The 23,305-nt window shown below is 47.3% G+C and overlaps 1 protein-coding gene across 1 annotated transcript; it reads left to right on the forward strand.

Annotated features, from left to right (window-relative positions):
• The first annotated feature begins 3,154 nt into the window (after window positions 1-3,154).
• Lipg (lipase G, endothelial type) lies at window positions 3,155-22,352 on the forward strand. The gene is made up of 10 exons (XM_034518380.2): window positions 3,155-3,510; window positions 5,694-5,875; window positions 7,504-7,683; window positions 8,787-8,898; window positions 13,360-13,581; window positions 14,835-15,077; window positions 15,722-15,842; window positions 16,864-17,082; window positions 19,385-19,489; window positions 21,297-22,352. The coding sequence occupies exons 1-10, from the start codon at window positions 3,414-3,416 to the stop codon at window positions 21,316-21,318; spliced, it is 1,503 nt and encodes a 500-aa protein (XP_034374271.1). The 5' UTR covers window positions 3,155-3,413; the 3' UTR covers window positions 21,319-22,352.
• The last annotated feature ends 953 nt before the right edge of the window (window positions 22,353-23,305 follow it).

Genomic DNA, 23,305 nt, shown 5'->3' on the forward strand with positions numbered 1-23,305 from the left:
AACCAGATAGTGAGCCCCAGAGATTCTCCTGTCTGCACCTCTTCAGTACCAACATCTAGTGGCCCAACTTGTGTTCTCATACGTCCATGTCCTTCCCCCACCCCCAGCTTATATGTTGAAGCCCCCAGTGTAATGGTTTTAGGGGATAAGGCCGTTGGGAGGTGGCTATTTTGTTGAGGTCTTCGGGATAGGGTCCATCATGGGATTAGGATGGTTGGTAGAAGAGACACTAGGACTCTTTATACCATGTGAGCACACAGTGAGAGGACCATAAAGGGTGCTGCACTCATTCTGGCCTCGTAGAACAGCAAAAATCAACAGTTGTTCCAGGTGCTCCATCTATGCCTGAGTTCAGTAATAGAGCTATAATCGAGATTTCTGGGAGGCAAGGATGGTCTCTGGATAGTTCTGAGTCCCTCTGTCTCTAAGTAGCTGCTCAACAAACACCAGTCGAGTCGTTTTCTTAGTTGTAAGTCATGTAAACAGCTCTAGATAATTTACTGCTGGGCACTGCGTAGCAGTTGGAGTCCTCAGAGCAGAACAACCCAGCTTGAAGGGCTCAGTGAAGAGGGTAGCAAGCCCAAAGTTCTCTGCACCCTTTTCTAGTGGCGACGTCATCCACGTTGCACCAGGTAAGTAGAGCTGGGTCTTTCTGGATAGCGTGATTGTAACCTCAACTAGGTGCTTTGAAACTTCTCACAATTGTGTTTTAATGAGGAGACACAGGAGGGCGCTCTAACCAACCGGCACGATGGAACTATAAGCGCTTCTCTAGTTTAGTCTGCTCATTGAGGTTCAATTGGGAACCCATGCAAGGGAGGCTGGCGTTAGTGCCTGCTTTAGAAAGTGGGCTCTTAGAATACGAGGGGATTCATTTCTTTATCACAGGAAAGATCTTCAGACGCTGGCAGCCCCCCCCACTTCCCAATGGCTAGATCCCTTTACCGTGGTAGCTCTTGTAATCGTGGCTGGAGCCCAACGGAAGTTTCTAACGAGAATCAGCTGAAAACTCCCCTGGAATGTACGACAATGACAACTGATATTCTGCACTCTAATGCCCTGGCTATAACCTCAATAGGTGCTTTGAAAAGTTTCACATTGTGTTTTAATATGCAGACACAGGGGGGCGCTCTAAACAACTACCGAGGAGACGTAAAAGGTTTCATAGCCTTTTCAGTTAAAAAAAAAAAAAAAATCGAGGCTTTGTTGAACCTTTTTGTTGTTTGTTTGTTTGTTTCACCAGGCAGAATAGGCAGGAATACCTACTCTTCCCTCATTGTCTCTCCTGTGACAAAGGTCTCCAAGACACACCCTGTATACTGTTCAGTTAATCAGACAAAAGAACGTGACAAAATGCATAAAGAGAAAGAGAGCTTGGGAAAAGGCTGGGGTGGTGGTGGTGTTCTGTGTTCGTGCTATCCTTTCACCGTGGTTGTCCCCAGCTAATGGAGACTTAAAAACTATTTACTTATTTATCAATTACAGGCTAGCCTCTGATTTTAGCTATAAAGACTCAGCTAGTAAGGCAAAAAATTTACCTATCACAGGTTAGTCCTTGATTTTAGCTATAAAGATTCAGTCCGTTAGTAAAGCCTGCCAAAGGCTCATATCTAGAGGACAGTTGGCCAAGGCCAACCTAGGGCAGTAGAGACAGACTGAGACTTCCTTCAAAGATGCAGCCAGTCTGGTGCCGCTTTCTGTTAAGTGCCGGTGACACCTGGTCTGTGCTTGTAGCTTGCCAATGGAAAAGGGCCAGTGGGGGAGGGTGGGGACTGGAGGTGATATCAACTTTCCCACAGATTGATCACACTGAGTTTTACACTCAAAAGATAAAGCCAATCTACTTCTTGTTAATCGGTGACAGTTCACGTGAGACACGAAGTGTGCTCGTCTGGCAGCCAGTGTCACAGAACACGACTTACTCGCTAGGGCCCGTTTTTTTCATACCTGTCCCTCCAGCCAGAACGCTCACTCTAGGGAGGAAGGGGTGCGGGGCTGCTGCAGGGGGTTCTTCTTTCCGGGGAGCGGAGGGATGATCACCCGCAGTCGTCCAGGGCATGGTCAGTAGAGCAGTTTTCCCTAGCTGAGGGAGAGTAGATGGTGACACGCAGCCCCGAGGCGGCGGGTTCCAGTTAGCCTAGCGCTCAGGATCTCCACTGGCTGGGATTGCATTGCCTCTGCCACCGCCGCAGACTCAGGAACTCTGCACAGATTCCGGGTTTAGTTTCACCCGCTGTGGCTCACAGACACGAGATCCAGATTAAAGAGGGAGGGAAGGATGGAAAAAAAGGATGCTTAATTTCACTCACAGGAAAGTTGTGCGCGCGGCAGAGGTTGGGCTACGATCTTAGACTCTTTCTAGGTTCACCTTTCCTTCGGGAAGGGTGACGTGTGACACTCCACTTTGACTCCCCAGAAACAACAGAGCGCCTACCGGCATTAAGCGCTTTCCTAGGCGAGCGAGTCAATTTCCCCACGATCCCTAAACGTCAGGAACTGTTATCCCCTTACATTGCGGGGCGAGATAATGGCCTTGTACAAGTTGGGTGGCCTTGTCCCGAGTGTCGCAGCTAGTAATGAAACGAGGTCTTTGAGGTGGGGTTTGTGTAACCCTAAAAAGCAGACCACAGCTTCTGGTTCTGCCAGCACGCTACTGGTACCTGGGCCAAAGCTGTTCCAGAGAAAGATGGAACGAACGACTCCTAGGTGGTTCCCCCCTATCCCCACCCTTAGCCCTGGGTGCGTACAGACATCCCAACGCTGGCTGGCTCCCCCATCTTGGAGAAGATGACCTCCTGTCTCCGGGGATCTCTTCTCCAGTGGGAGAACCGTTTCGGGGAAATATCCCTTTGCGGCACACAGGGGGCGAGAGTGGAGGATCTGAGGGCTCACGGATAGGATGTGGAGCAGGGGAAGCTGGCGACTCAGCAGCCCGTGGAGAGTGACCGCGGTGTCGCTAGTTTATCCCTGCAGGCGTCCACGTGGTGGGTGTGTAGCACTTTCATTCAAACTTTGGGGAGTTCTTGGTTTGGACGTCAGTGAAGGTGTGACCAATCAGAGTCCCGAGACGGGAATAAATTATGCAAATATCCATCTGGCGATGGGTCAGATGACTAGAATACTTTTAAAAGTACCTCTCCAGGAGTTCGCGGTGTGACAGCGGCTCTGGGCGAGCACAGGTCAGGCTGGGCAGCGTGTCCCTCCACACGCTCGCTCCCTTTCCCCCTCGCCGCTCGCAGCGCTACCATCCTTTAGGCTCTAACTTCCCCTCCAGCTGCCCACCCCATCACCTTCTGGCCGAGACCCGGGCTGCCCACTTCTAGGCTCAGGAGGTTTTAGTGGCTTAAAAACAAACAACAACAAAAAACCAAACCAAAAAATCTGCCTGAGAGGAGGGGGCGTGGCGGGAAAGGATGCGAAACCCGGTTTTCCTGCTCGGCTTCTGGAGCGTCTATTGTTGCTTCCCGGCGGGAAGTCTCACAACCTTAAGTCCCCAGGGGTCGCTGCGAGGTAATGTGCATTTATTTTTATTATTCCTCTACCCCCTTCTTTTCTGCGCTGGGCCCTCGCTGTCCTGCCGACCCTTCGTCAGTGCTTCTTCGTCCCAATAAAATTCTTTCCCACTGCGCAGTCTGTGTTCTCCTCTTGGATCTTGGAGGCCACTTGTCTGGCGTTTCGGATGAGAGCATCCGCTAGCAAGCCGTCCTGGAGGCTGCAGGCGAGCAGAGTGCGTGGGCTGGAGTCCTCTCTTTTGCTTCCTTCCATTAATCGGCGCTGCCCGGCTAGCTGAGCTCCCTTCTAGCCGCGCTTGAATTACACCATGTTTTAAACCTTGTCTCGGTCTTTGGAGGTTGGTGAGGCTAGAGGATTCTTAGAAAGCTCCCTAACTTCCGGTCCCCCCCCCCATCAGCGCTTAGGTGTTTTGGAATTTAAGGTGGTGGCGAGGAGGGTTTCAGATTGATAATCGGTTGTAGGGAACACCTGGTCTGTGACGTCCTTCCAATTATCTTCCTTCCTCTCCCTCTTCCCCCATTCTTCTTCTAGCATCTTGTTGCTCTTGCTTCTTTGGTTCCGTATAGCACTCTTTGACCTGAGGCAACCTGCCCCGTTAGAGTGCGGGCGGGGTCATCCAGAGCCAGCATTAGCTGGTTAAGCAGTGGAGGGCCCCAGAGCACCCAAACCAAGACCTATCATTTCATTTAGCCTGCAGAGATAGCGCCAGGACCTAAGGGTCCAAGTTAGTTTACCGGTACCTGGGAGCTTAAGTTGGAAGAGACTGGGAAGGGGGCGGGGGGAGGGGGAGGGGGCGAGCCTACCTTTTCCTAGCTACTGTTAGTTTGAAGGGTGACTTGAGGTAGGTGGCATCTGAAGTTCGTTCGGTTCAGAGTATTTAGGGGATGGTGCCATTCGTTTGTAAAGTATCACTGCATCCCAGTACCAGGGACTTTTGATGGTGGGAGGAAGACATTGAGGGAACAATCCCTATCCTTGTGAGATCTAATCTCAGCCTTTGGAACTAATGTATGTAAAAGGGTACTCACGAATGAAGCAGGAAGGTGAAGCTGAGGGGAGAGGTTTAAAGTGCCCCTGTCGGGTTGGGGGGGGGGCGCGACGGGTAGAGAGTAGGGGTACCTTTCACCGAGTGGTCAGGGAGAGCCTTATCTAGTGCTTGACCCCTGAGCAAGAAACTGAGAGGGTCATCTGGGTGAAGAACAATCACAAAGGCCCAGAAGCCAAAGTGACCAGTCCTTAAGTTGTAGGAACCAAGCTGGATTTCTGTGAGGTGAGGGCAGAGCAAGCCAGGTATCAGGGCGGTCCTCCTTACCTACGTATGGGTTTAGCTTCAGCTCTCTCATGTTCGAGCCAACAGCTTCCCTTTTCTCCTAAGCTACCCCATCTGCTCTCTGGGAGAGTGGCTCTCCAGGTTGGAGGACTGAACTGGTAATGCCTGCAGCTCAAATTTCTGCCAGTTGGTGCTTTAATTTCGTGGCAGCTAACCCATGTTCAGGTCATGTGTCTTTAGCTGTGTTTTTTGGATTTTACCCCTCTTACATCTGGCATATGTCCTCAGCCCCTTATGTTTCCATGGCTATGGTTTCTCTGACCTCTTCTCTCTTTTGTTCTTCCCTTGGTGGTGCGGGATAGTGTCTCATGTAGCCCCGACTGGCCTCGAACTCACAAGCATGTGCCACCACACCTGGTTTAGGTGGTGGGGAGGATCAAACACAGTGATTTGTGCATGCCAGGCAGGCACTCAGCTGTCCTGAGTCACTCCCTATTTCCCTAGTGTATCTTTTAGATTCTGAAGATTAAATCCATGGCCTTAAGCGTGTACCGAACACACTGTACTACAGAGCTACATCCCTAGTCCCTAACGACTATTATTGGCTATTATTATTTAAGAGTTGGAAACCAGGGCTAGCTAAATCGCTCAGATTTGCCTTCAGTTTATTAAATTGCTCAGTTTTGTACTTCAGACAGAGCCACAAAATTTAGTTCAAATGACTAATTAATACTCACTGAAGATAACGAGACATTGGATTCATAGTAGCTTCAGATATCCTCAGGAGGCAAAGAGGAAACACTCAGTAGGTGTAAAACGTAAAACCCAAATGAAAAGGAATTTGCTCAAGACTGGACTTGAACTCACCACTCTAATCTCCAGAAGTATTTACCCTGTTCTTTCTCTCCAGATGAGAGTCATAAGCCTGCTGGAGTGCCAGCTACTGCCAAACCCTCTGTGGCTTTTAACATCCGCACTTCTAAGGACCCAGAGCATGAAGGGTGTAATCTCTCCCTTGGTGACAGCAAACTCTTAGAAAACTGTGGCTTCAACATGACAGCCAAAACCTTCTTCATCATTCACGGATGGACGGTGAGCCCAGGAGGGGGGCTCTGCGGCTTTATATAAATTTTGATTCCTTTTGTTTTGGTCAATTAAAGAGAATAGCGGTGCTTCCAGATTCCGAATCCTCTCCCCCTCTTTCCTTGTGGGCTGCTTGTATTTCGGACAGCTGTGAAGAATGTAATGGACGCTTCTCAGGGGGGGTAATCTGGACTCAGCAGGGTGGCATTTAGGGCTGGCATGCAATGGGCTTTCGGAAAGTGCTTCTCTTGAGGCCAGGCAGCCCAGCTCCCCTGGCTATGAAGGAGCTCTAATTATGCTTAATTACATTGGCCAACCACTGCCCGGAGGGAGGGGGCCCATCCTACTCGAGAGCAGGTCTCAACTGAAGCAAGTAACTGGCTCAGAGAATCGAGGGGCCAGCTGGCCTGGTTGGCTGGCTTCTATTGGCATGCTGCCCTCCTGTTTGCATAGAGATGGCCCCATTTAAAGGCACTGGGCTCTTTTTGTGCCCTAGCTGAGCAATTTCCATTGAAAGGCCCATGACAAACTTCAACAAAAAAGAGCTTTAACACTCAGCTTCAGAAACTCTTGGCCAGCAAGGGATTTGTTCATTCATATAATGACAGTCTGAAGGAAAATGGCACTATTAAGTGAACAGGTTTCTGCCTAGACTAATTGGGAGGGGACACTCTTCCGCTTAATGATGAGAAATTCATATCCGTTACATTCTTGCTGGGTCTTTAGCTCTACTGTCAACAGTTGGGGTCGGACTTGGGAGTTGAGAGGGTAAGAGTCTACTACTTTCCTATAAAGTGAATGAAGAGGAGACTGAGGGCCTGTCTGTCTGTCTGTCTGTCTGTCTTCATCTCTTGGGACACAAGTGGAATCTCACATTTGAATTTCTCTAAGGTCCTCCTGTCAAAATGCAAATACTAACTGCCTGTAGCTTACAAATGGGGGGCAATCCAGAAAGTTCTTTTGTAATGTGTTTGGAACTTGGAATGGTAGTTTCCCATAGAAGGAAGTTGTAAATAGTGTTTGGGTTCCCAGGCTAAGCACAGAAAATCTATTTATTTGATAATGTACGTGTGGATAGGTTTATAACTGCTTCTAGTCACCATGTATAATGTTGCTTCTGTGGGAAAAATGCGTTCTGAGTTCTAATTTGGGATTCCAGGGGTGGATTTTTCTTACTCTGGGGTCAAGAGGATGGCAGAGATGGGTTGTGGGAAGGAATCATTTGTTAACTTTCATAAGTGACAGTGCCTCCCAGCATCTCAGAGGGAGGAGCTAATTCTCCTAGGCAACCTTCTCCAGCTCCTAGAAGGATGGACCTGGCCACTTGCCTGACAGAGAGAGGGATTCAGACTAACATCACATCATTACCATCATTACCAACACCTATGTAAGAGAGAATGACGCAGCAGACCACAACACAGCGGCTGTGAACATTTTGATGGGAAACTGGGGATACGAAGAGCAGTGGGGGGAAGAAGCATCACACCTTTCTGCCTTTGGCTGACTTGCACATGTTCTTGTGCAAGAGTCCTTGTTCCCTCGGCTGCCTCTGTGAAGGATCAGATGGGGAGAGGAGCATGGGATTTCTGAAGTCCAGAAGAATGAACAGGAAAATAATTGCTCTGTTCTCTTTGCAGATGAGTGGTATGTTTGAAAGCTGGCTGCATAAACTTGTGTCAGCCCTGCAGACAAGAGAGAAAGATGCTAACGTAGTGGTGGTTGACTGGCTGCCCCTGGCTCACCAGCTGTACATGGATGCAGTCGATAACACCAGGGTGGTGGGGCAGAGAGTAGCTGGGATGCTTGACTGGCTGCAGGTAAGCAGAGATGAAAGGGTGGTGTCTCCTTAGGAAACACAGAGCACACATTGTTACTGTGAACTTCGAGTATAATCAAAATCTCCAGTGTTACAGTTTGCTAAATTAAAGCACTGCACAAATGATCTCAAAGTCCACATCAGAGCCTTTTAATTATTGATAGATCTTTGGATTCTTCTGTTATTTATTTATTTGCTATATAAAGAAAATGTCTTGCCAGAGATGAGTTCTTGATCTTAGAAGCTGATGTCCTCAGGGTACTTGAGAGTCCAGGAGTCAGGCAAGAGGGATGCTCTTGCCTTTGGAGGGTGGCTGTGCTAAGGGATGGCAAGGAGGCTGCTTCAAGTAGCTCAGCCACTGCACTGTCTGAAATAGTGTGTGCAAAACAGATCTTGAGGTCTTGATTTACTGTTTATAAGCTAATCGCTAGCCTGAGACCGGTAGACTTAACAGGGGTGGCTGTTTCCAGCCTGGCTCTCCTCTCACCTGCGAATCTTGTGAATCCTGGCAGCATCCTGAGTAAGAAGTGTGAGTGGCAATTCTTTGCTCTGACAAGCTTTAGAGAGTGTTTTCTGAGCCACAGGTCAGAGCCACACCTCAGCATCCCCCCAGCCAAGATGAGTATTCTGGAAGGGGACACTGTTCATAGGAGACCAGGTAGCTTTAAGGTGAGCAGTCAGAAGCTCCTGGGGGTAGAGGTCAAAGCCAAGGGATACAGGCAGGTCGCAGGTCACTGCAGTCATGGCTGGCATTTTGGTCTGCAGTAGGTATGGTGTCTTTTCTCTCTACACTGATGCATCTGTGTCCTGTAAATTCTGCCCCGAAGAAAGGAAGCCATTCTTTGCTTGTAGAGGAAAGGTCAGGCATGTTACCTGTAGTTACATCTTCCACCCCACCGCCTGGGCATTTCAAGCCACACCAAGTCCTTTAGAAGCCTCTGCCCTGGTGGACCATCCATATTGCCTGCCAGCAACACTAGTAAAGTTGCAGAGAGTCTTACGACCCCATGGCTCTTCTTTTATCACGATGGACTTGTTAAATTGTTGGCCCTGGAGCCTCAGGCTTACACTCTTTAGCTTCTACTCTTCAATGGTTTTCTGCAGGAAAAGGAAGAATTTTCTCTTGGGAATGTTCACTTGATTGGCTACAGCCTTGGAGCACATGTGGCTGGATATGCTGGCAACTTCGTGAATGGAACAGTGGGCAGGATCACTGGTAAGATCCGCTTCCACCGTGTGTGTGTGTGTGTGTGTGTGTGTGTGTATGTATATATCTCTGTGTGCATATATGTATGTATATATAAATATAAATATATATGTATCTATATTTGTGTATGTGTGTATATATGTATATATATAAACATATATATGTATCTATATGTGTGTATGTATGTGTGTATATATGTATATATATATAAATATAAGTATATATGCATATATGTATATATTATGTAAGTATGTATATGTGTATATATGTATGTATATATGTGTATATATGAGTTGTGTTAGCTGTGCCCTTCTACATGTATATATGAGTTGTGTTAGCCATGTCTTTCTGACTTTCTCCTTCCTGGTAGAAATTCAAAGTGGGGAAATACCAAGGTCCTTGATAACAGGGAACATAGTTTGGAAACCACTGGTCTGGTCTATGGTGAGGAAACAGGCAGAAATGAGACAACCTGCTCAGGGCCAGATAGCCAAGAACTACAGAGCAGGAGGCGAAGGGCCCTGCCCTGGCTTCCAAGCTTCTGAGTGTTTGGATTTGGTTCCCACCCTTGAGATTCCAGAGAGTTGAGAATGGAGCGGTGGTGGAGTCTACTTTGAATCCTGTCAGCTGACACCTTTGTTCCAGTGTTAAGGTTGTTTCTTTATCAGTGACAGTTGTCTGAATGAATCCTTGAGTTTTGTGATTAAGGAGACTTTTCTGATAATGGTATCCAGTTACTCAATAGAAAATGATTTTTTTTTCTGTATTGAAAATTTAATTTTTAATGCTTGAACTTGGACTAAATGACTCAATGATTAGGGAAAATGTCAAAGATCCTTTATGCAGTTTTTGGGGGGGTCATCTCTCAGGTACACAGAGAGCGTCCTCCACACTAACATTGTTGGTAAATTTGTTGCCCTGACCTTTTCCTCCTGCCAGCATTCCTTTACAGGCATTCATCCCTAGCTGGGGCTTGGACTGTCCAAAGGAGACCATGATTGTGTGGCCATTCTCCAATGTTCCAGAGCCAGGTCAGCCAGGGCCAGACTGCAGCACACATGTGGTCTCTACCAGGATCAAGGCCCTATGTGTCCTTGGTAACAAGGACAAACCAAAGATTTTTGGTTTTCCCTCAGACAGAAGATAGGGCTAGCAAGACAGCTTCCCAGTTCTTTTTGCTTGTTTGGGTGGTAGCTGCTGAGGAGAAGGCCTCCTGTCTGCGACCAGCTGGGGAGCTGGCAGGGTGTTCATTAGTTGTACATGGAGCAGCTCTCATGTCCCTAGAGCAGGCCCTTCCCTCCAACCTCTCTGTGGAGCAGGGGCCTGGCCTCTGTCCAGTTGATGCCCCACACGGGTGTAGGTGTCTGATGGGGATAGCCTGTCTCTTCTCTTCTCCTGTAGACCTGAGTGATAAGAGGTTAGAAACCACAGCTTATGTGTGGTTCTCAGGGCTGTGATACCACCATGCAGAGACCACAGATGTCCTTAGCTTTGAGTCCCAGGCTTGCTTGGCTCGAGGGCGTGGGTTTTGCAGGAGTTTAACCTTCTACAGCTTCGGACAGCAATCTGTGGTGCAGAGGGAAGAGGTCATGCATTCTTGAGTCAGCAAGAGCTAAGCAGGTAGATTCCTTTAAGAGTATGACCGAGGTATGTATGTATCCTGGGCAGGCTATAGGACAGACTCTGTATAACGTCCCTTCTTCAAACATACGGTACTTCCTCCATGATATCTCTAAGCCACACAGTAACCTTGCAGCTTTCACAGATGGGGGAAGGAGGACCGGGTGATCAAACAATGAGCCAATATCTTGCACAATATTTAGTAGCAGATCTGGGATTCAGGCCAGGTTACTAGGTTGCAGGGCGTGCCCTTAGCTACTATCTAAAAATATAGATAAACTATATAATAATAATAATAATAATAAAAATAAAAAACCAGATCATGTCACTTTTCGCCTTAGCTTGTGGACCAGAGATGTGTGTCACATGGTCCGAGCAGGGAGCTGGCTCAGTCTGGGTAGGTGAAGGCCCCACACTGGCCTGTGAGGCCCCCTCAGCTGTCGGCATTCCTCCAGCCCAGCTTCGTTTCCATGGAGTTGCCCGTCTGGTGGGGACCTTTGTTTGCACCGAGCAAAGAGCCCCTCTCTTGTATTGGTTGTGAAGCATACTGTTCTTCTTCTTCTTTCTTTTCCCCTTCAGTGCACATGGTGAGAGGCAGGGAGCCACTTCTGTGTTATACTATGGCCTTGCAGCCTATCAAACAGGACATTGTGGACTATCCTGGAAGGGCATGTTTTAATGCCATCTTTCTTTTGGTCCTGGGCTAGGGTTGAGCCCTAAGTAGCCTGGGATCCCTTTCTGCCGGGAGTCACCCATAAAATCATCCAAACATCTCTAACTTTCTGGTTTTAGCCTTCGCGCCTTTCTGTGAGCCAGGAGCCCTAGTCTGTTCAGTCTAGAAAGCAGGTCTGCCCTTGTCCTAGAGTTACCTTCTCATTCGTATCCAGTGAACTCACTATTTCCTTGTCCTGGATCTGGGGAACATGGTTCTGTTGCCGATTGCCTGATTGCCTCTTTCCAAGACATGGATTCGCTGGGTGTTGTGATGCTTGCTTTCATCCAAGCAGAAGCAGGTAGATCTCTGAGAGTACAAGACCAGTGTGGTTTACACAGTGAGCACTACAAGAGTGTGGGGCGTGCAACTGGATGGAGGCCAATTCCTCCGCTGCAGAGGTGGGGGGGGGGGGGGAGGTTGCGTGTGATACTGACTAGCATTCTGTCAGCTCCCCAGGCTCTTGTCTCAGAAAACCCAAACCAGAATAAACAACACAAAACAAACGGTGTAGGTCTTTGGCCATATCACCTTCAGGCCTTGGTGTCTCTAGACTAGGGTCTATCAGTCTGGGAAGTGCTGTTATATGGGGCCTGTGGAGATTTGGGGTGTGTGTGTGTTGGGGTGGGGTATGTGGCACATTTTAGGATGTTTTCTGCATCTCTGGCCTGTCCTCAGTGTGATGCTGCTACTTCTACCCACAAGTGCCATAAACAAAAATTTCTTCTGAAATCAACCAAATGTTTCTTGGTGACAAAAGCACTTCCTGGGGTCCAACATTGTTCAGGATGAAATAGGGCCCATATCTTACTGCTTAACTCTTTCCACACTTTTTTCTTTTCTTTCTTTCTTTCTTTCTTTCTTTCTTTCTTTCTTCCTTCCTTCCTTCCTTCCTTCCTTCTTTCTTTCTTCCTTTCTTTCTTTCTTTTTTCTTTTGCATCTGTAGAGCAAAGAGCCTTCCTGGTTGGGACAAATCCAGTTTGTACAATCACAGCTTGATAATAAAAAATATAGACAAGTTCTTAATCTCTTATTTTTTTACACGAGCTGTATAAATTGAGGCCCGAGGTTCTACTTCATATATGATCCTGAAGAACAGAGGAAATTCTCAGTGTCTGGTCCACAAGCCTTTGACTTTTAGGGTCACTTGGAGAACCAATCTACATTTTTGGGGGATTGTATGCCAGCCCTGCCCATTGGACTCTCTGGGGACCAGGAACTCAGAAATCTACATTATGCTTTGCGGGGAGGGGTCTCATTCATTCTTTCTTTTAAACAATGTTGTTATGTTTGTATAGTTCAGAATGAGAAGACAGTGTTAAGTCTCACCCATGACCAGTTCCTTTTCCATATGTCCTCTTGATGCATCTGCATGCAGATGACCTCTTGCAGACGACTACTTACTTGCTTGGGTATCTTTCCAGTGTTTTTTTTTTTTTTTTTTTTTGCTACATGATAGACTCTAAGTTTTCAGCAAGTTTCTTCATACGATCTGAGCAGCCCAGAGTGGGAGAACCAGCCTCCCAAGTTGAACATCTTTCATGTTCAACATGGAAGGTGGGGAGGCAAAGAGTCTTTTTTTGTTTTTCCAGCATAGTGAGGTCCTGGCTTTTAGTTTCTCACTGTGTTGAGTTTTAGAGATGTTTTTTTCTGCTCAGCTATCCCTGGGCCTTGACCTGCCCTAGGAAGGGCAAGAATGAGTCCAAAAAAAGGCAACCAATCTGGGGCAGAGAGAGTTCTGCTGTGGAAGGTGCCTAGGGCCAGATGTCTAGGATGGATGGCTTGGGTCAGGGGATGAGGGTATTCTAGAACTGATGTAGTTTTTATTTTCTGTACTTCCCCAGAGCTGACAGCAGGGTAAACCTTGTGATTAGTTTATCAGGTTGGCTGAAGCATTGAGATATGTGGGGACTTTAGGAAAAAAAGAAAAGCTGATTCTCTGATTATTTATAGGATGTAATTCTGGTGCTGGCATCTTGATCAGTCACATATGGGTTCCTATTCTTTTTCCAGGCTGGATGCATCAGGATTTGGCTACTGGGCTTACAGAGCATCTTCATTCAGTGTACTTGGACTCTGTGTCAAGACTCAGCACCTTGACGCTTCTAACAAGTTCTCTTTGGCTTTCTCTGCTGCAGGTCTGGATCCCGCGGGACCCATGTTTGAAGGGGTGGACATCAACAGGAGGCTGTCTCCGGACGATGCAGACTTTGTGGATGTCTTGCACACCTACACGCTGTCCTTTGGCTTGAGCATTGGGATTCGGATGCCTGTGGGTCACATTGACATCTATCCCAATGGTGGTGACTTCCAGCCAGGCTGTGGATTCGATGATGTCATCGGATCTTTTGCAACTGGAAGTGAGTCTCTATGTATCTGTCTTGTGTTGGATTCACTCTATCCATTTTTTGAGTTAGCTTGAGCTGTTAGTGGAGCTAACAGAGTTCAATTTATCACCTCTATCTCTTCCCACTGTGGTGAGGCACACTGCTCTCCTGTTAACAACAGTCACCTGCTTCCAAATCATGGTCATTATTGATTAATTTCCCTTTTTTCTTGAGACAGAGTCTCATTATATAACCCTAGCTGGCCTGGGACTTGAAATGTAGACCAGGCTGGATTCAAACTTACAGAGATCTGCCTCCCACTGCCTTCTGAGTTAGAGATATGTGTCACCATGCCCAGCATTTATGTCTGGTATTTCTACCCAGACAGATGTTAAGGCTTAGTGATTCTACCATACAGCTGCTGCTGCCTCCTCCTCCTCTTCCTCCTCCTCCTTCTCCTTCTCCTCCTCCTCCTCCTCCTCCTCCTCTCCTTCTCCTTCTCCTTCTCCTTCTCCTCCTCCTCCTCCTCCTCCTCCTCCTCCTCCTCCTCCTCCTCCTCCTCCTCCTCCTCTTCTTCCTCCTCCTTCTTCTCCTTCTTCTTCTTCTCCTCCTCCTTCTTCTCCTTCTTCTTCTCCTCCTCCTTCTTCTCCTTCTTCTCCTCCTCCTCTCCTTCTCCTCCTCCTCCTCTTCCTCCTCCTCTTTCTCCTTCTCCTCCTCCTTTTTCTCCTTCTCCTCCTCCCCTTCTCCTTCTCTCCTCCTCTCTCTCTCTCTCTCTCTCTCTCTCTCTCTCTCTCTCTCTCTCTCTTTCTCTGATTCTTTTTTTTTTTTTTTTTTTGCGACTGGGTCTCTATGTAGTCTCTGTTGTACTGGAGCTTGCTATGTAGAGTAGGCTGGCCTCGAACTCTCAGAGGTTCTCCTCTCTTTCTGCCTTGGAGTGTTGGGAATAAAGGCATGTGCCACCATTCCTGGTGGACAACCTTCTGTCGATGTCCATCCATTCCTTCAAACATGAGTCCTGCAGGATCCAGACCACATTTAGTGTACGAACTCTCTTCTATTTCTTGGAGTAAATACTGTTTGCCTTCTCTCAAAGAGTGGACAGTTATGATTGCAATGGTCTTCAGTTCCTCTGTATTTTAGTAGGAGGCTGTTGGAATACCACTGAGCCTATGTTAAGAATTATACACTGCCAGCCTTAACAAACCTAACCATCACCTATGTGTATATATTGATTACTGACTGAGTGTTGGCTCATCCCACCTGCTCTCTGTCCCATGTTTCCTCAGCGGTCTCAGAGATGGTGAAATGTGAGCATGAGCGAGCCGTACACCTCTTTGTCGATTCCCTGGTGAATCAGGACAAGCCGAGTTTTGCCTTCCAGTGCACGGACTCCAGCCGCTTCAAAAGGGGGATCTGCCTCAGCTGCCGGAAGAACCGTTGTAATAACATTGGCTACAATGCCAAGAAAATGAGAAAGAAGAGGAATAGCAAAATGTATTTAAAAACCCGGGCTGGCATGCCTTTCAGAGGTACCTTACCTTCCAGCTCCCAAGTGCTCCTTAGTCTTTTTCTTTTTCTTTTTACTTTCTTGCAGAGCAGAGCATGTAGTAGCAGCCCAGGGGAGATGTGGTCTACTTAGCTATAGCAAGTTATTGCAAATCAGATCACATTATGCATGCCCTAGTAAACTGGCTCCATAGAAACCCAGGGTATGGACCCTTTTGTGATATAAACACTACCCCATAATCATCAGTATCAATATTTTGAAATTCTACCTTGCATTTAGTTTTTCAAAAAGAATGTTCATGTTCAGCAGATGTGAAACAGTGTACACAGATAGTTGAAGAAATATTTTCTACTTTTGTAACCTGTTTACAATAGTTTGTGAAACAGCATTTTATATGGGAAGACCTTGGGACTCAGAGAGGTTTATACCTTGGTCCTTAATCCAGTGTCACACAGTAGAAAATAAATAGCTCCAAGTCTCTGAACATCTGACTGCCAAGATCAGGGTACTTCTTCAGTGGTTTCTTACCCTTTCAAGCAGAGTAAGACCAGAGCCAAGCTGAGACTAGCCTGGCCCAGCAGGATGTTTGTCTCTAAAATTCAGTGTGCTGTATGACTCTGGAGATGCAAGCAAGGCTCACAGAGGTCTCTGTTATTGTCTTTGCAGTTTACCATTATCAGCTGAAAGTTCACATGTTCTCTTACAAGGACAGTGGGGACATCCAGCCCACCCTCTACATTACCCTGTATGGTAGCAATGCAGACTCCCAGAACCTGCCCTTGGAAATGTAAGTGTGAGACTTCTGGGCAACTCTGATTCATGAAGAAGAACCGGTTAGCCTGAGATTGAAAAGTGCAGGAGAGTCAAGTCAGCTTGCCCAGGGAAGGAATGGGGGTGGTTTGAGCTGGCATCTGTATCTTCTCTTTCCTCTCTTCTACTGTGAGTTCTCCTTCAAGTCCTTGACTCAGAGGGCTTCAGGGAGGGAAGCTTCTGAGATGAATCAGCTGTGTGAGAAACTGCTGGATCAGCTGCCCAGAAACTGCTGTTTCATCTCAGGCAATGCCTGACACCTGAGGCTTTAGAGGACTTGAACACTATAATGTCATCCCTGGGTCTTCTGTAGTGATCATCTGTGGGAGGGATGCGTAGAAATCTGTAGAGATTGGTTAAATTCTCACCATGCGCAAAGCATCCTCCTGCCAAGTGATGTTGGCATTGTGAAGGAATATCAGAGCCGGGTGTGGCAGTGCAGCCTGTAATCTCAGTAGCTGGAAGGCTGTGGCAGGAAACTTTCGAGTTTCAGGCCAACCTGAAAAAATACAGTGAGACCTTGTCAGCAGACAGACCATAAGGAATAAGAAAGGAAGGCAGGCCACTAGAGTCATACTTGTATGGTTCCAGTCTTGCTGAAAGACAAGGCTAGACCATCTACAATCGCTAGCTTGATGTGGCAAGGCAGCCCATGCAAATTGGGAGAGTAGGGAGGAGGAAGGGAGAAAGAAAGTGAGATGGATAGCCTCTGAGCTGAGGGACAGCATGCTTGCCTTAGGGAGGTGACTTGGTATTTTCTCTTTGCTGCCCTTCCTTGGTACTGTCTCTTAGGAGTTAGTGGCACAAAGGGAGAGCTGCTCGGGAATGGTTTGATAAGAAGTCAGACTCTTTGGGCAGAGTTATGTCATGTGGAGTACAACTGAGCTTCATGGGCATGTCATGGTGCATGGTCCTGTGGAGTGGGGACATGGAGGGCGTGAGGTGGGTAGTTTCCCAAGCAGGAGGGGAATGAGGTAAGCCTTGCTCTCATCTTGCAGAGTGGAGAAGATTGAGCTGAATGCCACAAATACCTTCCTGGTCTACACTGAGAAGGACTTGGGCGATCTCTTGAAGATCAGACTTACCTGGGAGAGGGTATCCCATTCCTGGTACAACCTGTGGAATGAGTTTCGAAGCTACCTGTCTCAATCCAGCAACTCCTCAAGGGAGCTGTACATCCGACGAGTTCGTGTCAAGTCTGGGGAAACCCAGCGAAAGTAAGTGTCCTGCCCTTGTTGGTCTGTGTGAGAGGAGAGCACCAGGCCCTTCTCCATTTCCTCTTTGCTTGAGTAATATGCAGAGCCACTGGCGAAACCTCAACTAACTGTGCAAGGGCAATTATTTCCAGAAAAAGGCTTCTGGAAACTGTTGTACATCTTCTGTCCTGATCACAGCCCTCAGGCGTGGGGGATGGGTAAGGGCTGGAGTTCAGGGCTTGTTCTGTGTGCCAAGTCCTGCCTGTCTCACCCTTGAGGAGTGGACTTTCCCTGGACAGGGCTCTCTGGGTGTGCTGAGTTGAGGCGCAGATTGGAGCATCTGGGTCCACAGGTGACGGTCGTCCACAGAACCTACCCACCCAGAGCTCACTTTTTAGAGCATTGTTGTGTCTCCTCCAGAGGCTCCAAGTCACAGTTGGGGTAATTTCCACTAGCAGAGAGCTCTCTGTGCTGAGCCAGCTGGCAGCCTCTCACTTCTTTGAATGCCATGGTGGGAGATCCAGACCTTTATATGTCAACTCTTGTTACTGTGCCCTAACTCTGCCAAGGAGGGCTCAAAGGCAGTGAAGCCCCGGAGACCTTCCTCAGCAGAGGAGGGCTTTCTCCTCTCGCCTCTGCAGTGACCACCATCAACCTCAGGTTGGGGGAAGCCGGCTGCCTCCTCTTTGTTCTTCTTCCCGTGTCTGTCTACTGTCCTTGGCCAGGCTGGCAGCAAAGGGAGCGAATTGGCACATTGGAAAGGGTGTGAATCCTTCCTTGAGTATCTGGTCTAGGAACCTGGGATTGGCGATGTTTTGAGTGGAGAGCTATAAGTACCCGCTCTGTGCTCTCCATAACCGTATCTGTTCGACTCCCCTGCACTCTCTAAGTGCAGCCTGCACTGACAGGTGCAGTAGCAGAAACACAATGATGATAATAAGATATTTCAGATGTAGTAAACACCTCACTTTTGAGACCTAACAAATACAAGCAATTTTCCAAATATAGGATTTCAAAAGTCAAATGTCACAGAAACACTTGGAGACAATTCTGTATCCTTCCCTCTGCTCACGCCCTCCCTTCTAACAAACCAGAAGGAAAAATTTGCATTAATTAACTAACGGTAATGTATTTCCTTCCTTTATGATTTTGTGCCCATTAGTACTTTTGTTTATACTCATTAGCAGAATGTAGAGTTGGTTTGGATGCATCTAGATTTTCCATAATCGGACATACTGTTTTATGAGCTGGTCTTAAACGTACAGATGTTGTCTGTGGAATTTATCCAGTAACGTTGGATGTGGTCTATGGATACTTAACTTTCCAGAGTGGTTGGACCAGTTTTCAATCTTGGCTCTAGAGTGACAGTGTCCCTCTTCTGCTTCCTTGCCCACAGTGGGACACTGTTGCCATTCTTCGAGATGGGAACAGGTCTCTTGGCATTGTATTAATTCACATTTTCTGGTTATGAATGAGATAAGCTTTTTTTTTTTTTTTTAAATAAGTTTATAAACATGTAGGCCCAACGGTACTTAAACTCCCCAGGAAAGGGCTAGACTATGTCTTTTTTTTTCCCCTGTGTCAGCATCAGGGTGAAATGTCCAAGTAGTGCCGGCCATCAGTGTGGTAATCATATTACCAAGGTTCTTGTGGTACAGCCACAAACTATTGTGAAATGATGATTGGCAGGCCTTTGCTTCTTTCTTATGCTTTTGACTGTCCATGTGCTGAACTTTTTTTTTTTTTAAGATTTAAAATTTTAATTTTAAAGTGTGTGTGTGTGTAGGTGTGTGTGTGTGTGTGTGTGTGTGTGTGTGTGTGTGTGTAGGTGTGTGCACATGAGTGCAGGTACTCCCAGAGTCCAGAAGATGACCTTGAATTATCTGGGGTTGGAGTTACAGGTAGTTGTGAGCCACTTGACCTGGGTGCTGAGGACAGAAGTCTGTCTTCTCTAAGTGCAGCTTGTGCTCTCAACTGTTGAGTAATCTCTCCGGCCCAGACCTTTGATTTTGGTGTGTAGTTGAGGTCCAAATGCTCTTGTCAGTGGATATTTCATAGCTCTGTCCCAAAGGGACCTTGAATCTGGTAGGAAGGCTGACCAGTCATTTCAAAACCCTAGAACAGTTTCAGTCCCGCAGGAGTGATGGGCAGTCCTGTATAATGGGTGGGCAGTCCCACAGCAGTGATTGATGGGCAGTCCTGAGGGCTCTGTAGTAGATACAACACACTGAGAAGTCTCTCTTTCGCTTTCCCATATATATTGAATCCAGAAAGTGCTGTCTAGAGTTTGGTCTTAACAACAGTGGCTTCTCTTTTCTCTTAGAATGACCTTTTGCACTCAAGACCCTACGAAAAGTAGCATCTCCCCTGGCCAGGAGCTGTGGCTTCACAAGTGTCAGGATGGCTGGAAAATGAAAAATGAAACCAGGTAACTCTCACTTCCTGTGCTCTGCTCACCCATGGCCGCTGAGGGAAAGGAAAGTTTATAAAACGCATGTGGTGGAGGGTGAGAGAAAACACCAAAATCAAACCATGAGGCCTCAGGGAGTGTGGCTCTCCCTCTACGCCTCATTTTGTCTTACTCTATGTGCCCACTGTACACGTGCATAAGACCCCAGCACCGGCGTCCATACCCCTCATTGTAGGGTGGTACTTTCTGTGGTGAGCATGACTGGAGAGAAGCCTAGTTTCTTAGCCTTGTCTGCCACTAGGCTGCAGTAGGTGGTAGGGTGGGAGGGTAGGATATAACTCCATTTCCAGGTTGGTATGAGGTTAGTGTGCCTAATTCTCCCTAATTTGAGGTATAGAAATGCTTGTCTGTAGAGTCAAGCGAGGCGGAGAGGCTCTCCTGTGTGGTATCACATTGCTCTGTGTGGAACCGCATGATTTCAGGTGGAGGAAGGCCCAAGTCACGGTGTGTGGCAGTGGGATCCTTCGTGGAGCCTGTCTAATGCCATCTAAGCCAAAACACCTTCTGAAGAAGAGGAAGACTCTCTAGCTACTCTGACTCCCTGCCCCTTGCCTTCAGCAGAGCACTGGGTCATAATCCTGCCAGGGAATGTTGGGCACACAGCATGTGCCCATCGGCATCCAAGGACTTACAGAATTGTTTAATTTTATTGGCGACCTCAGGAGGCAGGTGTTATTGTGTCTGTGGACATTGAGCAAACTGAGATTTGGGAAGATGAAGTATCTCCCCCAAGATTCCCTGGTGTGTGATGGATCTTTTATACTAAAACCTGCTCATTTCGTTAGAGAACTTTCACCTGCTCAGATGAAGCACCAGCCTCTGTTTAGGTACCAGCTATTAAGCAAGCCATGCTCAGGGGTCCTCCGTGATGGGCCGTCTGTCAGCCCAGTGGGCCTGAGTGCATCCCCAGCTGATCCAGCTTCTGTCAGGGAATATCAGAGACCCTGCATGTAGCAATCACAGGCTCGTGGGGTCTGAAGACTGTTCCTCCCCCCGTTAAGGGGTGCAGTCTAGTGCAGGGTCACTTGATCTTCCTTTGTCATTATCTTAGTCCTGTTTTTTTTTTGTTTGTTTGTTTGTACTTAACTTTTCCTCTTTCAAAGTGCTCCTGTGCACGTTAACTTCAGTGATAGACTGTAAACCATACAAGGATTTATATAGGGGATAAGGTAACTATCCCTTATCATTTCTGTCCTGGAATGTTGTAGTTTGTGTAACTTGGCTCACACTTCCTTCTTTTTGGGAAACAAGTCAGCCCTTTATTTCCTCTCTAAGGCACAGAAAACAACAGGAACCCAAGCAATGAAGGGGCACCGGGGAAGTCCTGGTGTCCTTAGTCACATGCATTGCCATCAGATTCCTCTCTCCTGACATGAACTTGTTCACCAACAAGGAAACTAAAGTTCAGAGAGTTCCTGTAGTCGAGAATAGAATCTGGGTCTCTTGATTCAACCTTATTCCCTTCCTGCCACAGTAGAATCTTGTATGCAAAGAAGTTTGATAACTCTCTTCACACCTGAGTGTGTGTGTGTTGTGCAGAGTACATAAATGCATTGACTGTAACGTGTGCACCTAGCAGCCTAGACAGGCTCCTATGGGTGTATCTCACCGGGGACCTTTTTATCTTCCTAAGACCAAGTGAGTAAATGAGCCTGTCCTTGGCAGACCACTCAGTCTTGGTTCACATCTGGTAGATACACCTTGGTATATGTTTGCCCATTTGCCAGCGAGTGACCTAACATTGTATTCACATGGTTCCTTCCAGTCGCTTTGCGGAGCTGGCCTGAGGGTCCAGGAAATCCTGATGTCCACACCCACACCCCACTGTCCACGCACATGGAGGAAAGTTACTGCTGAAGACCCACTCAGTGGAAGATCTCAGCCTCGAACCCCAGGAGGAGCTTGCTTGCTGGGCTCATCCTGCCTCCCCTGGCAGCTGTGACGTCTCCCCGAGAGCCCTGTGCACTGTTGAAGTCCTTGCTGATGATTCTTAACTCCAAAACCTCTGTTGCCACCTCAGGAAGCTGAGTCCAGGTTGTGTGTGAGCACTGGACAGAGCCCTTCTCCACTTGGGGCTGCTCTCACTGTTGCTAGGTGAGCGCTGGCTTTGTCCAGCATCAGGGAACACAGGCTATGAAGTGGCCCTGTGTGGAAGGTTGGTGGCTGCTTGGCCTCACTGAACCTTAGTGACAAGTCTTTGCCTCAGGAGCTGACTCATGCCATAGTGGCAGCCCTGTTACCCAGAGAGGGGACTGTAGATCAGGCTGGGACTGCTGCCCTCCCACATAAGGCACTGGTTCTATCCTGGATATTTCACCATGCCTCCCAGATCACCTTCTGAAGTTCACATTGTTGCCATTTCCTTTTTATGTCATTCAGACTTTGGCTGAACAAGCATTTATTGGGCACCTCAACTAATTAGCACCAGGCAGTAGACACATGCCTCAACTTTGGCATTTGGAGCCAGTGGGATCAGGATCCCTGGAATCTCTCAAGTTCGAGGGCCCACGAGTATGCCTGTGACAGTTAGAGACAGATGGGATCAAGGCGGGGGCTACAGGCTGAATGAGCTTGGTCTGAGGCTTTTATGTACCATTTTCTCTGAGGGCCACCCTTGATCACTAGTAGAACAGTAAGCAGAACATCATCATGCATGCTGGCCACATGGAGCAAAGTCTCTGCTGGTTAGGGAGCTATACATGAGTTCTACAAACCAGCTGTGCAGAAACCGGCCCCGTGGTCAGAGCCAGCTTGATGTTTACCACGGTGCTCTTTCTTCCATGAAGCAGTTTGCGTTTATATCAGTGCCTTATCTGTTAAAGTCCTGGAGGAAAACCCCCTATTCTAGATCTTAATGTGAACTGAAAAATGTGGTACCCAAGACACCCTTTTGTAGTTTTTGGACAGCTTGCATGTGTGCTGTCTAATTAGAATGCAGGGAGCAGGGCAGCAGTTATTCTTGTTTTACAAAATCAAGGCTTAGAGAAATTCAGCCACCTGCTTAGATGTCACACCAAGGTGGTTGTGGGAGAGGGCAAGCTAAAGACCCAGCAAGGTTTCCTGGAGACAAAGTTCATGAAATCCTTATAACTCCATAAAGATGTCTGCAGCTATTTCCCACCAATATGTTCCTGAGGTGATAAGCAGGGAACTTTTTTTTTTCTCCCAGAGGTATCCATAAAATCTAAACCCTTTCCTTAAGATACAAGCAGAAGAACACATGGAGAAGGGTTGAATTTTTGTGGGTGTGCTGTCAGCCGGGGGGTGGGAGAGCGATCACTCTGTGTTTAGGTTTGGAGTGGACATTCTTTGTATCTGTACTGTACAAACTTTACATCACTGTTTCATGCCAAAGTTCTGAAGACATAACCAGTTGACCCTTCGCACAAAGTGCCCTCGCAAGCCCCCGGTGTGCTTCTGTGATTGCTTTCTTGCCAAAGCGAAGCTTGTTATTGGCCATGCATCCTGTGACTTCCAGCTTGGGTTTAGTAATGAGCTGAGTCCCTCTGTGGGCTGTGTATTTATCCATTTGGCTTGAAGCTTTGTTTGTATATCTGATGCTTTTTAAAAAAAAAAAATGCTCAGACCACTATTTATTTCTTGAGTGTATATAATGTATAAAGACAAATATATGGTCAGTTTTTACTTTAAGAATAACCAATTTCAAGATTTACAAAAAGTTTAATAGTGAAATAAAAAATTTATACAGCTCTTAATTGTCCAGTAACTCATTTCTTAAAATAGGACATAGTAAGTCTTGGACTTGGTACATAC

The sequence above is a fragment of the Arvicanthis niloticus genome, chromosome 14 (assembly GCF_011762505.2).
Source record: "Arvicanthis niloticus isolate mArvNil1 chromosome 14, mArvNil1.pat.X, whole genome shotgun sequence".
NCBI lineage: Eukaryota > Metazoa > Chordata > Mammalia > Rodentia > Muridae > Arvicanthis > Arvicanthis niloticus.